Genomic DNA, 17,160 nt, shown 5'->3' on the forward strand with positions numbered 1-17,160 from the left:
ATTGTAAAAAAAACAAAAAACAAACCTATAAGTACTGTAATATTTTGTCGCTGAAGCTGAAGTCAGTTTTAGACTTCATGGACCAGTGGGTTGTGAGGGAATGGTTGGCTCTGTGCCACCACACACACACACACACACACACACACACACACACACACACACACACACACACACACACACACAAATTAGATCTGTGTGTCTTGAAGGTGGTCTGCCTGGGCACCAAAAGCAAACAGTGGTTAGGCTTGTTATTGGAAGTCAACAGCACGACTTTATCACCTCCTAGACCATTGGAAACGGCTCCAGCCTGTTTGGAGTATGCCAGAGGGAACAGATAGGGCACACGCTCTTGATAAAAACAGAGTGAGGTGGACTCTTTGTTTTGGAATGTCTGGTAGGTTTGGGCTGCGGTCCGTTTGCATTCTCCTGGTGGATGAGGTTAGGTCACGGTGCCTTCTCCTCTTCCTCCTCCTAGTTCCCACTGAGTGCTGTTTGCTGGTTATTCTTAGGCACTTGCTCGTGAGCCCTGTTTGCCTGTGGACAGGCAGCGGTGATGAACTCTCTGTGTGTCCCTGGGAAAGAATGCCTGTTTTTAACTTGGGGAACGACCAGAGGTCACATGACACAGACAGGCACACATCATGACTATCAGTTTTCCAACTCTCTCTCTCTCTCTCTCTCTCTCTCTCTCTCTCTCTCTCTCTCTCTCTCTCTCTCTCTCTCTCTCTCTCTCTCTCTCTCTCTCTCTCTCTCTCTCTCTCTCTCTCTCTCTCTCTCTCTCTCTCTCTCTTTCTTTCTTTCTTTCTTTCTTTCTTTCTTTTTCTTTCTCTCTCTCGTCATTGTTTCCCTCATCAGAGTGATATCGAAGCTTCTTCCCCTTTTTATTTCAAGGAGCCTTTTGGATAATGAGGTTTTCTTGTTCCAACAGGCCCTCTCTGTACTCTGCTAATTGCACAAAGTCACGTGTGTGTGTGTTCGTTTCGTTCGTTCCTTGGTGTGTGTTTAGTGTGTGTGTGTGTGTGTGTGCGTGCGTGCGTGCGCTTTGCCCTGCACTATTGTGCCAGTGCTGGATTAGAGCTCAGTAATGAGTTTGCTATGGGGCAGAGCAGACGAGGGATGCAGAGCAGAATATAGCCGAGCTCGGCAGATTACATAAGAGAGAGGCTGATGCTGCCTGCCTGGTGTCTGTTACACAGGGGAAGGGAGAAAGTTGAGGAGAGGGGGAGAATAAAATGCTGTGAGACTTGAGTGAGTGAATAGTGCCTTGGTATCTTTTGCAATGGTTAGGAGGAGCGTGAGAGTTGGATGAGAGAGAGACGGAGAGCGAGAGAGAAAAAATCAGTGTGTGAGTGCAAGTGAGAGGGGAATAGGGGAGGGGGAATTGAGCAGGGGGGTTGGGTGGGAATCTATCCTCGGTAAAGATTAAAGTCCCTCCTTTCTCTGTCACAGTCGGGGTGTCTAGAGGGATCCCAAGAATTCTAGACACACACACACACACACACACACACACACGCGCACACACAAGCATTCCAGCACATATTCAAATGAGTGGTGTTGCTGTCGGTCACAGATGAGTTGAGTTGAGCTGAGCTGAGCTGAGCTGGGCTGAACGAGACAGCGAGGTGGTTGGGCTGGCTGGGCAGACTGCCCTGTGTGAAAGGGAGTTGGGCTACTCTAGTGGGGTAGCTGGCTGCCCAGGGGTGTATTTCTCGAAACCATGGTTGCTAACTATGTTAGCTACTTTGTTGTTTGTCATGCAATTTCCCATTGGCAACTACCCAAGTTGCTAACTGGCTAACAACTACGCTTTCGAGAAACGCACCCCAGTTCAGGAGCGGAGAGAGAGTGTGTGAGTGTATTTCAGGGATGTTTTTGTTGCTCCTGTCAAAAGCCTGGGCGGCCCTGTCCTCTTTTTTCCACCCAAAAGAAGATAAATATGTCCCGAGGCGACTGTTCAGCTGTTCAGTGCCCATTCACTCCACTGCTCCTCCTTTTGTGTGTGTGCGTGCGTGCGTGCGGTTGTGTGTGTGTGTGGTTTTACCTCACGTCCTGTTTATGCTGGGCTGGGAGCATGGAGGGAGTCGAGTGAGTTCTGCCACCCCTGTTTTGGTGGCCGTGTGTTTTCATGTTGTTGCACCTTCAGGCACTGTAAACAAGCAACGGCTCTCTAGTCACTAGTCCATTGAAGCACACACGCAGGGTTGTAAAGTTAATCAGGTTTGTAGGGAATGGGTGTTGACAACATGCATTTACCTAGGCGTCATTTGCATGTGGTGATGTCTAAGGTGGTGAACTTTTTATTATTATTATTATTTGGTTTTTTACAGATTTCTTTTGTCTCAAATCCATTTTGAACATTTTATCATTTTTGAATGTTTTGATGTATTTACTTAGAAATGTGAAGTCGTACCTTTCTTGGCCTCAGTTTAGCCACAGTTGCTTCGCTGTCAACAAAACATCTCTCCTTCAGCTGTCTCCATGTCTATATATCCACTCCTTACATCTTTTTTCAACTTAGCTCTCCCTTTCTCCTCTATTTCTTCTTTTCTTGTCTTGGTCTTTGTCTCTCTCCTGTGAATGTTGTGAATCAGTGTGGTAGTAGTAATGATTTCACACCATCACGTGAGCTCCTACAGGAAAGTGCTCAAGTTCATGGCGTGGTGAAATGGCTTAGTGCCGTGTCAGCAGTGCAGTAGGAGTAGGGTTAGTGTGTGGAAGAGTGAGCGGGATTAAGGGGATGTCTGGCGTTAAGTAGCAGAGGTGTGGACTCGGAGCAGCATATGCTTAGCCTTTCCTCGCCTCGCCTCGCCTCGCCTTGGCATTGCACACCCCACAGAAACTTACTGTAATTCACTCTTTGACACCCCCTTTCTCAAAGACTGTTTCCCCCCACCCATAGTAGTAGTAGCAGTAGCAGAATGCTCTGTGAGTGCGTTTACATGCAGTTCAGTATCCCGAATATGAGGCTTATCCCGGTTATGATCATATTCGGGATAAGGTGTTTATATGCGCACAGAACGTTATATCCCAGTCTACATTCTTGGCCGTTATAGAATTCTCTTCAAATGCGTGTAGCCTGGATACCAGCAACAGCGTTCCATGGGAAGCCCCTGTATTCGGGATAAGGTGTATACATGCGTCAGTATCCCGGCTTCTTTCGGAAAACTCCACCTAGCATATCCCGATTTCTCAGTATCCCGAATAAGGGCTTATTCGGGATACTGAAGTGTTTATATGCGCAAACGCAAATTCGGGATACTTAATATCCCGATCATATTCGGGATACTGAACTGCATGTATACGCACTCTGTGTTGAGATCACCTACTTCCCACATTTGGCACCTAGTTTTTCCCCCATTCCATCTCCTCACAGAGGTGTGGAGTGGACCCGAAGTAGAAGTACAGCATTTCCCGCAAGATTTTTGTTAGTCAAGGTGGTGATTAGCTGGATTTTATTTTTCTTCAGATACACAAGAAATATGATGATATTAAAAGTAAACAAATGCAATCTCAAATTTTCACCCACTCATCATCATCACCCTCTCTCTCCTCACAGAAGTGTGGACCCATGGCAGCAATAGTAGCCTAAGCTTAGGCCTCTCCTTGGCATCCTACTCCTCCCCACAGACGCACAATGTAATTCCCTGCTTTGACACCCACTTTCTTAAATACGGTTTAATACCCCACTCACCGTCCTCTTCGCTGCAGCAGCAGTATCATATGCCTTACGCAGCCTTGCTTTGCTTTGACTCTTCAATCCTTTTAAAAACATACTCTGTCTTTTCGACATTCATTTAAATGTTGTTTTTGTCCTCCATGAACTATCCTCAGTCCCATTCACAGTAGGGTGTTTTGGATGCCCACTTTCTTACACACTGTTAGTTTTTCTTCCTGCTTCAGTAATGTGTTTGCACCATCATAGGCACAGTTTTAGATATTTTATAGGGTATCCAAAGATGGGTGAAGTTGATATGCAGCCAGCTCGGCCTTGAAAGCGGCGAGAGTGCTCGGCTAGGTCACCCTAGAACAGTGGTTCCCAACCTATGGGTCGGGACCCCCCTTATGGGTCGCCAAAGATCCACAGAGGGTCGCGGAGCCCTCTTGATTTTAAGGGGTTTCGTTTTAAATATATATAGCCCATGTTGAATAAGACAAAGCATTTAACTAATAAATGCATAGACACAACAAATTCTAAGTGCTACATTAAACATTTATTCTATATTTGACCGAAGACGAATTGAGGAATAAAATAACTAAAATTAGTTTTCGCAGGAAACGGAGGGCATCTTGTGACTCCGTCTCTTGCGGGCACTCGCGTGGTTGGGTCACCAAAGCTTACAATAGTAAAAACATGGGTCCCTTAAGAAAAAGGTTGGGAACCACTGCCCTAGAAGAAGGTGGTGTGTACACGCAGGTGCCTTGGCCCGCTCTCCACACACACACACACACACACACACACACACACACACACACACACACACACACACACACACACACACACACACACACACACACACACACACACACACACACACACACAGCAGCCAGTTAGACAGTGCATACGGAGAAAGCTAGGCTAGGTTACCACTAAGAAGGTGGCGTGACTGGCAGGTGCCTCGACTCGACCCCCCCTAACTCAAACACGCACACACACATCCGCTCCCTCCTCTGTGCCTAGACATCTCGTGTTACCATGCGTCAGGATTATACTTCACTGGAGGCTTTAGCAGTCCAGGGAACCGGAGGGGGATTTGGCTAAAGACACAGCAGGCAGTCAGGCAGGGAATTGAGACCCCGTAGCCTAGATGTGCTGCCTGTAGGGGTGTGTTCAAAATATCGGTATTGGAATATATAGTCACGGGCCACTTCACGATAAGCGTATCGTATCGGAGGTGTCGGTATCGATATTTTGAATGCCACACAGCAACTGCCAGACCTACAGTTTTGTGAAGGCAGTCTTTTACATTCACTACAGTGTAACTGTTCTCTACAGGAAAAAAGTAACATTTGGTCCTTCATGTCTATTTTCTTAAAAATGTAAAAAAAAAAAATGTATAGAAACAAAAAATGAAGGTCTAAAATATTGCGATACGCATTATTGTATCAGGATACACATGTATCGCGATACATATCATATCCCTGTATCGAGATGTGTATCGTATCGGGAGGTGGTTGGCAATACCCACCCCTTGCTGCCTGTATGCTGCACGCCGCCCAAGCTGCTTTGATTACAGTCTCCCGCTACGTCAGGGGCTCCTGATTTTAGCCCCGTGGTGTGGGGGATTTCTGACCCTCTCTCAACATGTAAGGGCTTGTAAGCAATTGGTCAGGGTCAGATCTGGTATGTGGGTAATGTACCCAGAGATGATCCTCCTACTCCTCTGATTATTATGTAACTGTTTTTGAACAATCATTTCACGATGTGGTGATCTCCTCTCGACATGCAACTTCTTTAGATATTGGTGTTTTTCTAGTTTCTCGAGTCCTGAAGGTGTTTTGGATGGTCTATTAGAGATATGAGAAGTGCTGTTTGGATGGATTTAAAACGATATGAAAACGAAAATGGAGGACGTTTTCTTGAAACCAACCAAAGATTTTCATAGGAGAGAAAGATAGCCCAGGCTCGTTCATTTCCAGGATCCATTTCACCTCAGGTGAACGGCCCTTTTGGAGACCCTTGAGAATAAAATGGAGTTCCCTTAGCGCTGTAGATGGCGGAAGAGCACATCTTGTGCAAGCCGCCACCAAATGCCACAGAAAAAGAAGGAGAGGACAACGCCCCCTTAGGAGACTGAATTTGGGCATTCTCCTTTGCATTGGGTGGGCGGGTTGTTAACGTTCTCTCCTATGAAAGTCTTTGAACTAACATTATTTTTTGAGGGGGGATTTGGCTCAAAGACGTGACAAGTGGGCAGGGGAACGAGACCCCCTAGCCTACCTCTGCTGTTTGAGGGCTCCTCTGATTTTAGCCTCCTGCCGTGGGTGATTTCTGAACCTCTCAACATGCATGAGCTTGCAAGCAACCTGTTGGCAATTGGTCAGGGTCAGGCCAGGTATATTGGTAATGTACCCAGAGATGATTTTCCTTGTCCTCCTCCTCCGATTATGTAAGTGTTTTTGAACAGTCTTTTCACCATGTGATGAAGACCATGTGAGTCTGTTATGGTGCGGCTTTTGATACAAAGATATGGGATGTCTTGAAAGTGTCGTAGTTAGCCAGTTAGCAACTTAGGTAGTTACCAATAGGAAATTGCGTTGCAAGCAACAAAGTAGCTAACATAGTGAGCAACTACGGTTTCGAGAAATGCACCCCCCCCCTTTTTTTTTGGAACCTACTACCCAAAAATGCACAATGTCACCCCACAAACTCAGTTGACATGTTATTCATGACCCTCACTCAAAAGGAAACCATTAGTTGCTCTGTTTGACATATTTCTGGATGTGTTGATCTTTGTTTTGTTACAGGAAGTTGAGCGGGTTGAGGTTTTTGTTCTGTTCTCTAGATGTTTGCATTTCCTCTGATGACATCTCTGACAAGCATAATTGCTACATGTAGAAGATCTGAAAGTAACCATTGAGTGCCGCTTCTGTTAATACTAGTCCCAGGTCCCAGGTTCTGTTTTTGTCAGTTAGTGCTTATGCTCCACGACACGTGCATGGCACATGCACAATAGTCTTGTCATGTCATGTGTATGTCCTGTCTTACTCGAGTTTTGTTCAGTAATGCAAAATTCATTTAAGTGAAAAGTGATGAAGTACCATCGTATCGTATTGTATTATGTCAATGTACACTAGTCTCAGAGGTATCCGTCCTAGTGGTCACAATGTCAAAATCCTAGCGCCTATTGTCCACCATGACTTTTTTTTTCTCTTTTGACTGCAAAGCAGCACCTTGTGATGATGACTCATCACTGTATTGCACTGTATTTTTGTCCTAATGTAACAGTAAGGATGTGGGACTGTCGGTCTATCACCAATCCTTGTTCCTGCTGTCCTATTCTCTCCTGTTCTCCAAGTTGGAGTCTGTCTTAGTGCTCAGTGGTTCGAACACTCCTCCTCTCGTCTCTTGTCCTCTCTAGGCCACATCCTGAGTTCACTGAGTTCAACATTCCTCCTTCCTCCGTCCTCTTCTCTCCTGTCACCAGGGGCCTACACTACAAAGCTGGTTCAGCAGTAAACCAGGTTAAGTTAAGAGGTAAATCATCTAATAGAAGAGCCTGGAGTCCTCATTTTCTATTAGATGATTTACATTTTAACTGAACCTGTAGGGTACATCCTGAGGCTCTCTAGAGTTCACTGGTTCTAACATTCCTCTCATCTTCACTCCTTGGGTCCTCCTCCATAAGCTACATCCTGAATCTGGCTTAAGGTTAACTGGGCCTGGCCCTGCCGTGGCCTAATGGTAGGGCACAGGGTTACTACGCCGGCGACCTGGGTTCGATTCCGTCCCAAGTCATTTGCCGATCCATCCCCATAAAAAAGTTCAACTGGGCCCAACACTCATCTCTCCTACTGTCCTAAGCAGGTTGAACTATGAGGCTGTCTTAATGTTAACTGGCTCTAGCATTGCTCCTACCCTCTGTTCTCTCCTTTATTATATCCTCCGTAGGCTACATCCTGAGTTTTAGTGTTGTTCACTGGTTCTAGCATTCCTCTTGATCTCCTCTCTCCTCTGTCCTTGTAACTTCCGTAGACCACGTCCTGAGTCTGTCTTATCGTTGTTCACTGGATTTAACACTCTTTTAACACTCCTCCTCTCCTCTCTGCTTCTCTTCTCTCCTTGTGTCCTCTGTAGGCTACATCCTGAGTCTGGTGTTGTTGACGTTGCCACGGCAGCACCTGGTGCAGCTCTACCTGTATGTGGTCACCGCCCTGCTGCTCTTCGCCGGACACCAGATCTCCAGGTGGACACACGCTCAGACTCGCACTCACACACACACACACACACACACATTATGGCCATGTTAAATACCAGAGGTGTATTAACCGACTGAATCATTGCCAACTAAGTTCGCAACTTACTTGGTTGCAAATACAATTTTCCATTGGCAACCTACCAAGTTACTAACTGCTTAGCAACAATACTTTCGAGAAACGACGTCCAGATCTCTTAGTGGATGTGGTGATCCCACGCTACCATAAATCTTAGGCACACACACATTGCAGGCACACTCAGTCCAGCCCCCCAAACACAGACACGTTTCAGGGCCGTGGCGTACACACAAACAGATGCAGCATATTCTTGACATGCTGGCACACTATGCCAGAGCATGTTGTGCTGAGGATCAAGTTGTGCTGGTCTGCAGCATTTCGAACTTCTCTATTTTTAGAATTTTTGGTCAAACAAGCCAACACTGCTAAGGGCAGAAGGGAAGCCTGACATACATTTTTAGAGCAGTGAAAAAGCTCTCGAGTACCTTGCAGTCACGGTCACACTCTTCAGGTTACAGAACAGGGGTCCAGGAATTCCGACAAGTGGACACAGAGAATGTTACCAATGTACAGACTGTTCGCTAGAGGACGGTTTGAAACAGGTTGTAGTAGAGTTTTGCATAGTTCCTTGTCATAGCTATGATGAATGTTCATACAAGTCCATACCAGCAGCACTTTCAGACAAAAGCTCCAGCTATTAGCCAACCCAATACGGACAACCTGAACACATACTATTTATTAGGAATATCTGAGTCTTCTTACCTGAAAATGCTGTAGAAAAAAAAAACATTGTGTGCTTTGAATGCTTTCCTGCTTTTTTTCCCCTTTACCAATCGCAACCTCCAAGTACTCATCAAGAATTAATTTGTAAAATATGAGGCGAGGTGTTCCACCTTTGATTGTTCCACCAGTAGGGATGTCGATTAATCAACTTTAATCGATCAATGCATTAATAAATTAAAAAACATTAATCGCAATTAACCCTTTAGCTCCCATAACGGCCGTGAACGTCCGGCTGGATCTGTACCATAACGGCCGCGGCCGGCCGGAATATTTTCATATGAAAATACGGCTGAACGGCCGTCATCATGCAGTTTTTCCAGCTCTCAAACACTTTAGCTCAATATTACAGACCCTCCTCGATATACTTTCAGTATAAAAACTATATGTTTATATTATTTTATTTTTCAGTATTTTAGATTTTATTTCGAGATGCGCCGCTTTATGCGACTTGGCAATCTGCCGTCAATTCAAATGACGGCCGTCCGAGATTGAATGGCTACAAACATAACCATTCTGTTTCTACAATCAATATACACTAAATATGAAAACTTCCAACCATCTTCGATCTATTTTCATGGTCAACAGCACATGTTTATGACTATTTGGGCTATTTTAGATCATGTTGTTTTATTAAGCTTATGAGATGGTGTTCAACTGTGATGGGTTCTGCCATGGTCCTAAATAGCAAACACAACTGTCCAGCCGATGTCAACACGCTATTAAAAATGTAAACTGTCTTCAGAGTGTTTTCAGAGTCAAACCATATGTTGGTATCCAACTATCTTAGTTTCCTGGTACAACTTACAGCGACAGCTCTGTGCAACAGGCGCGTGTGAAGGAAGCGCAGCGCCTACCCATTTTGCGTGTCAGCTTTGGCAAAGCAGTCAAGGACTGTTGCCACTCCACGTTGTCCTTCATAAAAACATGCGTGAAGACGTTGAGTTGAATGCTAACTTCCAATAATAGCCTACCAACGTGGTGTTTGTTGCACTTCAATTCCGTATTACTCGGTGATGCTTGGCGCGTCTTACCTGTGCCAAATCGGGGGCTGAAACTTCCTTAGAGCTCCATTCATGTCCTGTCTGCTATCGCGGACACTTCTACGGTTATCCTTACACGTCTTTGGCATGGTTCAGTTCAAACATTATTATCTAGTGTAGTCCATTACAGTTAGCGCATATAATCCATAGGCCGACCGCTTGAAAACAGGACTTCTGGTTGAACGACATTTGTTGTCGTCACATGTTCATTGTTCAACTTTGACCCTGGATGGATGGATGGATGGACGGAAGGATAGATAGATAGATCGATAGGTAGATAGATAGGCCTAAATATATAGATATATAGATAGATAGGCCTAGATAATATCGGATTTTATCACATTTTTATAATTTAATCCACATCAAAGGCACTCTATGGGAATACTGAACATTTAATTATCCATAAATGATATACCATTTTAAAGTGTGTTTTCTCTACTTTAATATGAAAGTAACTTGTAATTGACACTTTTCATTTCTTTTCAAGTTATTTGACATTATTTGAAATATGACCAAAATGCAGCTTTTTTCTTAGAATTCTTGGTAGAATTCGGGCCTATTCAAAAAAAGTTCTGGTAGCTAAAGGGTTAATCGACAATTCAACTGACAAGAGACCCAGGTGAAATGGACATGTGAAGAATGTGAAGAGCGGTGTGAATAGTAGGAATATTTAAATAACCTTTTGGATTAAAGAATTTAAATAGAATTAACTTAAATGTGGTATTTTATCTCAATTTTTAATTAAAAAAATTTAGATTTAGTAGTTTTTTTTTCGAGAAACATTGAGATTTCAGTGAGAAAACGCCGCCTATCAATTAATCGTAAGTCGATCGATAAGGCTATCAACTAATGATTAATGAATTAATCGATAATTTGCATCCCTATCCACCAGTCATTGTTTCATAGTGAGGAGCTGGATTCACCAGCTAAAAGCCACAGATCAATTCACGACCCCGCTGGTGCCACTCCTACCCGAACACTATTGTTGTGGCCTACCCTGAAATTCTTGCATGTGGTGTTATGAGTTAAGTTTCACAATGAACACACCTGGGTTTAAAACCAGAGGTTGCTTTTCTTTTGCACTGTCAACTTTGTTTGCTGTCTTTGCTGTGTTTTGTAATCATCACACTGACTCATGGGAATTATCTTGCTTTTCACCTTTTGTCTTTCAGACGGCAGGATGCTGAGTAAATAATTTTCTGTCCGTCTTGTCTGTGTTTGTTTTTCAGGGATTATGTTCGTAGTGAGCTGGAGTCGGGATATGAGGGACCCTTGTATCTTGAGCCGCTGTCCATGAACCGTTTCACCACTGCACTCATTGGTAAGTGGGAGGAGCAGGGCTGTCCAGTTTTATGTTTCTCGAAAGCGTAGTAGCTAGCAATTCAGCAACTTGGATAGTTGCCAATGGGAAATTGCATTGCAACCAGGCAAGTAGTTAACATAGTTAGCTAGGAACTATGGTTTCAATAAATGCACCCCAGTTCAGACGTAAAAACCCTGCTACTTCCCTGGGTAGTTCGTCTACCTATCTTGAGTACTTATTTCGATCAGCTTATTCAGAGTTGGTTGGATGAGACGAGATCTGCGGCAGCGTGTTTAGAAAACAAATTAATTTGACAATACACAACAAGACCTCAACAATCAGATCAGGTTAGCAATTGACTTTTGAGAAAGGAGAGGAAGAGAAACTTGTTTGGAAACTTGTTTGGAAAACAAGTTCCTCGCTTGGCATCTGTATCCCTCTCCATTTCCCCATTCCACTGCTGTCGTCTTTATATATTTCTATTTTTTTTTACATTTACACTGGGCTTTTATTTTCTGAACCCAGGATTGACCCCTCTGAAGATGACAGACCACAAACAAAATTTATTATTTACTGATAGAGTGTGTTTATTTGATCTTTTTTTTTTTTCGTCGAGTAGTAGTAGAGTAGAGCACACTTAATTGTCCTCAGGGGGAAATTTTAATTTTTGTTTAACACTCACATTCTCCCAACATTCATGCATAAACAAAAATATATGCAATACATAGAACACAGAGAACAGTGCACTGCATGGTAGGGGTGGGCGATATGGCAAAAATGTTGCATCACGATTTTTTAACATGAAATCACGATTTCGATTTTTTATCACGATCTTCCATCCAAAAAAATAAAAACAACAAAAAATAACTTTCATACTTGCAATTTGTAATTTGCAGTCAATAAAATGTTAACACACTGATGATACTCTCATAAAGTGTACAATTGGAATAAAATAATGTAAAGAATAAAGTGAAGACAACAACACAAGTGAGAAAACGTCACTCTGATACTGATAATAAACATCCTCAGTGCAAGACGATCTATACGATTTCTCCACTTTGGCAGATTCGAGACGATATTTTACTCAATATCGCGATTCACGATACAATATCGTCATATCGCCCACCCCTACTGCATGGCATGGTTGCTGTCTATTACGGAGACTTTTTATAGCAACTGGGATGAGTCTTTGTATTTGTTTAAGTTGTAAAGTGGCGAGTGTGGAGCTGCACAGTCTGTTTGTGGCGTTGTTGTGGAGCTGCCTGTAAAGTAAAGGGCTTCTTGCTTAGCTGCAGATAGCTCATCCATTTGGCCATATCAAATAAACGACACGTATTTGCATGACCATAAAACGAGGTGCCTGCCATGCCCACTGTTCATGGCTCTACGTGTGTGTGCGTGCGTGCGTGCGTGTATGTGCGCGTGCGCGTGACTCGTCCTGTCTGCCTCTGTTCCCAACTCTGCCCCCTGCAGTGTTCACCTTAGTCTTGGCACAGATAGTGCCTCATCCGTTGGCCGTATCAAACATATTTTGCATAACAATATAATCATCGTTTATGTCATAAATAATCACCGGAATGTTTGGCGGCAGGTGCCTGTCACGCACAAAGCACCTGTCAAGGACAGCTTTGTGATGCGTTTCTCAACATTGGTTAGCAAGCACACTTTCAAGAAACTGAGTTCTGCATTGACATGTATGTTTTAAACCCTGGTGAAATCAAACAGATGTGTATTTGTATGCTATAGCAATACTAAATGAACAAAGTATTCTCAGCGCTCTGGTGAAGGGTTAGAGCCGAAAAGCCAGCAAACCCCAAAAAATGAAACGGCAGTGTTGCACTCCTCTTCTCCACTGAAAACAATAATATAGTTGCAGCATGGTGTGCAGTGTTCTTTTCCTCTGTGCTCCATCCCTGTGTTAGGCACTGGTGTTTCTCTGCTCCACTGTGCCCCCTGCAGGCCAGCTGGTCGTGTGCATGCTGTGCTTGTGCGTGATGGCAGAGCAAAAAGATCTATACCGTATCTCTGCTCCCCTGTGCTCCGCCTGTGTGTTAAACATTGTTGCTCCACCTTGCGTGCCCCCTGCAGGCCAGATGGTGATGTGCACGCTGTACTCGTGCGTGATTCAGACCAATCAGATCTGGCTGTTCTGTTAATATTAACTTTATAACTACCGTATATACTGTATGTCCTCTGTACTTAACCTGTGTGTTAAACATTGTTACTTTACTGTGTCACCATGCAGGCCAGCTGGTGATGTGCACGCTGTGCTCGTGGGTGATGCAAATCTGGCTGTTATGTTAATACCAATTTTAGAGTAATGTATATCTCTGTTTCCCAACCAGGGGTACGTGTACCACTAGGGGTACGCGAGCACACTGCAGGGGGTACTTGGAAAATTTTTATTTTAACAAACATATGGAGCTTAGTTACATTGGGATGGAGAAAGCGAGAAAGAACTTGACTTAGGCGGTACTCATGGCACAATGAAAAGGCTTGGGGGTACACAACACAAAAAAGGTTGGGAAACATTGATGTATATCTCTGTTCCTCTGTGCTTCACCTGTGTGTTAAACATTGTTGATCCACTGTGCTCCATGCAGGCCAGTTGGTAGTGTGCACGCTGTGCTCGTGCGTTATGCAGACCAAGCAGATCTGGCTGTTCTGTTAGTACTAACTTCATATCTGTTCCTCTCTGCTCCACCCTTGTTAATATTGCCACTCCACTGTGCTCCTTGCAGGTCAGTTGGTGGTGTGCACGCTGTGCTCGTGCGTGATGCAGACCAAGCAGATCTGACTGTTCTGTTAATATTAACTGCTTTAACTATATACTGTATGTCTGTTCCTCTGTACTCTGCCTGTGCGTTAAAGGTGCACTATGTAATATTTGTAACATTGTTTGTTGCTCCACTGTGTCATCTTGCAGGCCAGTTGGTGGTGTGCACGCTGTGCTCGTGTGTGATGCAGACCAAGCAGATCTGACTGTTCTGTTAATATTAACTGCTTTAACTATATACTGTATGTCTGTTCCTCTGTACTCTGCCTGTGCGTTAAAGGTGCACTATGTAATATTTGTAACATTGTTTGTTGCTCCACTGTGTCATCTTGCAGGCCAGTTGGTGGTGTGCACGCTGTGCTCGTGTGTGATGCAGACCAAGCAGATCTGGCTGTTCTCGGCGCACCTGCTGCCGCTGGTGGCCCGTCTCTGCCTGGTGCCGCTGGACACCATCGTCTTCATCAACCGCTTCGCCATGATCTTCACCGGCCTCGAGGTCCTCTACTTCATCGCCTCCAACCTGCTCGTGCCCTACAAACTGGCCAAGACCGCCTACCGAGAACTTGTGCAGGTCAGACCAGAGTTGCCTATTTTGTGTCAGGTTTGTGTGTAATGTGTTCAGTTGTATATCCGATGGGTGGTTGGCAGAGTAAGATGTTTCGGTACCTACAAGCTGGCCAAGACGGCATACAGAGAACTTGTGCAGGTCAGTCCAGAGTTGCTTAGCGTGCGTGCTTAGCGTGCGTGCTTAGCGTGCGTGCGTGTGTGTGAGAGAGAGAGTTGTGTTCAGTATATATGTACTGTATATTGGGTGGGTGGGTTGGGTCTAAGATGTTTTGATGCCCTACAAGCTGGCCAAGACTTCATTCTGAGATCTGATGCAGGTGAATCAAGAGTTTTTGTGTATGAGTGTAGTTCAGATGTACTGTATTGGGTGGGTGGATTGGGACGGTAAGATGTTTCAATACCCTGCAGGCTGGGCAAGACCGAGTCCGCATACTGAGCTCAGATGCAGGCGAAGTGATGGATGTGGTTGGGTCGGATTAGTTTTGGTGTCCAACAAGGTAGCCGAAGGGCTGTTGGTATTCGTGTTCAATGCCTGGGTTTCAGACTTGACAGGATTTGCAAGAATAAAAACCTTGAGAATATTTGGTCATTCATTATGTTTTTCTTATTTCAAAAAATGTCAAACTTTCAGGTTCAGGATTTTCTTCTACCAGGCCTGTTAAAGGGGTAATCCCGTGTGAAATGGCTTACGTTGTGTTAAAACGTGATGATGAGCCCTAACTTTTGCCTCATACCTCGCATCCAAAGGTCCCCTGCATTCCGAAGTATGAGCGCTAGTCCGAATTCCAGAGCTAGGTGAAATTTAGCTTCTGCTGTGATGGACCCGCACCTGTTTTGCCATCGTTATAAATCTGCTTTCCACCCATTTATAAGGCTCAAAGTTGCTCAGTACTTCATTCCGCAGAGTCGCGGGGTTGTTGACATGTAAAACGAGACATAGAGAACTTTGCTAGTGCACAGTTAGTTTACAAACGGGGCCGTTTATAGAGGCTGCGTCACAGCACGGCTTCAGTTTGCACCACAGAAGGTCTAAAGTTATAGAGGGTTCACTCACTCGATCCATGCCTGCAGTTCACCTAGAGGGCGCTGTCGTGAGAGCGCAGTCAATTCATTCCGAATGGAGTGTGCACTCGCCCGTCGGCGCCCCTAGAGTGCACTACCACCCGGAAATGTGGTGAGTGAACACCTACTTCAGCACACGCGACCAGCCGCCCTCACGAGAGAGACTACTGTTCCTCTTCCTCACCAGGTACTACAGACACACACACACACACACACACACACACACACACACACACACACACACACACACACACACACACACACACACACATACCAGTGGCGGTTTTGGGGGATGTGATGTTGGTTAGCACGAAGTCTGTATCCAAGCCAAACTAGGGGGCGGGTCTCACCCAGACGAGAATTTTTTGGATAAAATGCTCTTAAATGGTGAATTTTGAGCTCTTCAAACAACCTCCCTGCTGCTAGGCTACTCGGTCATTTTTCAACCAAGTTGCATTTTGCATCCTTCACTCCACGACTTGAAAATGCAATCCATGTTAGCGTTGTACAGCTTACATCAACAACAGACATCAACACCCTATTAATGTTACAGTGGACAAATATTAACCTAGTCCCCTTAGCTTAAAACGTTGTCTTTCATGTGACATTGTTACACCATGACTAAGTTTGCGTGTGCGTATGTGTGTGTGTGTCTCTCTCTTCAGGTGGTGGAGGTGTATGGTCTGCTGGCGCTGGGCATGTCTCTGTGGAACCAGCTGGTGCTGCCGGTGCTCTTCATGTGCTTCTGGCTGGTGCTCTTTGCCCTGCAGATCTACACCTACTTCAGCACGCGCGACCAGCCGCCCTCACGAGAGAGACTCCTCTTCCTCTTCCTCACCAGGTAAACACACACACACACACACACACACACACACACACACACACACACACACACACACACACACACACACACACACACACACACACACACGACCAGCCACCCTCACGAGAGAGGCTGCTCTTACTCTTCCTCACCAGGTAAATACACACACACACACACACACACACACACACACACACACACACACACACACACACACACACACACACACACACAGAGAGACCTGCCCTCACGAGAGAGATTCCTGTTCCTCACCACTGTATCACACACACACACACACACACACACACACACACACACACACACACACACACACACACACACACACACACACACACACACACACACACACAGAGACCTGCCCTCACGAGAGAGATTCCTGTTCCTCACCACTGAATCGCACACACACACACACACACACACACACACACACACACACACACACACACACACACACACACACAGACCTGCCCTCACAAGAGAGATTCCTGTTCCTCACCACTGAATCACACACACACACACACACACACACACACACACACACACACACACCCAGACACCATCTCCCTGGCGGATTGTGATGCACATACACCTTCATTCTCCCAACCATTCTCTCGTTCATTCATGCATTCAATTCACTACACTCTCACACACACAATTTTACAACCCTGTCTCTGTGAGGGACTCCTCTCGTCCTCTCTCTCCAGGTAGAATACCTCCCCCGTGGGACAGAGGTAACTGAATCATCCCACTGAATCATATCGATCAGGAGAACCACATGAATTAATCAACATGCTTGTTTAAAATTGCTTTTACGACGCGTGCCCATGGATGCGCTGTGCTGGGCGATGTAGAG

General features: G+C 45.0%; 1 protein-coding gene across 3 annotated transcripts in view; it reads left to right on the forward strand.

Annotated features, from left to right (window-relative positions):
• The window catches only part of LOC134452700 (RING finger protein 145-like), a 43,648-nt gene that overhangs the window by 12,325 nt on the left and 14,163 nt on the right, over positions 1-17,160 (forward strand). For all 3 annotated transcript variants that reach the window (XM_063203212.1, XM_063203211.1, XM_063203213.1), the window contains exons 3-6: positions 7,796-7,904; positions 10,985-11,076; positions 14,170-14,405; positions 16,129-16,304. In XM_063203212.1, coding sequence (XP_063059282.1) covers positions 7,796-7,904; positions 10,985-11,076; positions 14,170-14,405; positions 16,129-16,304 — 613 coding nt within the window. The remainder of the gene's footprint in view (positions 1-7,795; positions 7,905-10,984; positions 11,077-14,169; positions 14,406-16,128; positions 16,305-17,160) is intronic.

The sequence above is a fragment of the Engraulis encrasicolus genome, chromosome 7, assembly GCF_034702125.1.
Source record: "Engraulis encrasicolus isolate BLACKSEA-1 chromosome 7, IST_EnEncr_1.0, whole genome shotgun sequence".
Taxonomy (NCBI): domain Eukaryota; kingdom Metazoa; phylum Chordata; class Actinopteri; order Clupeiformes; family Engraulidae; genus Engraulis; species Engraulis encrasicolus.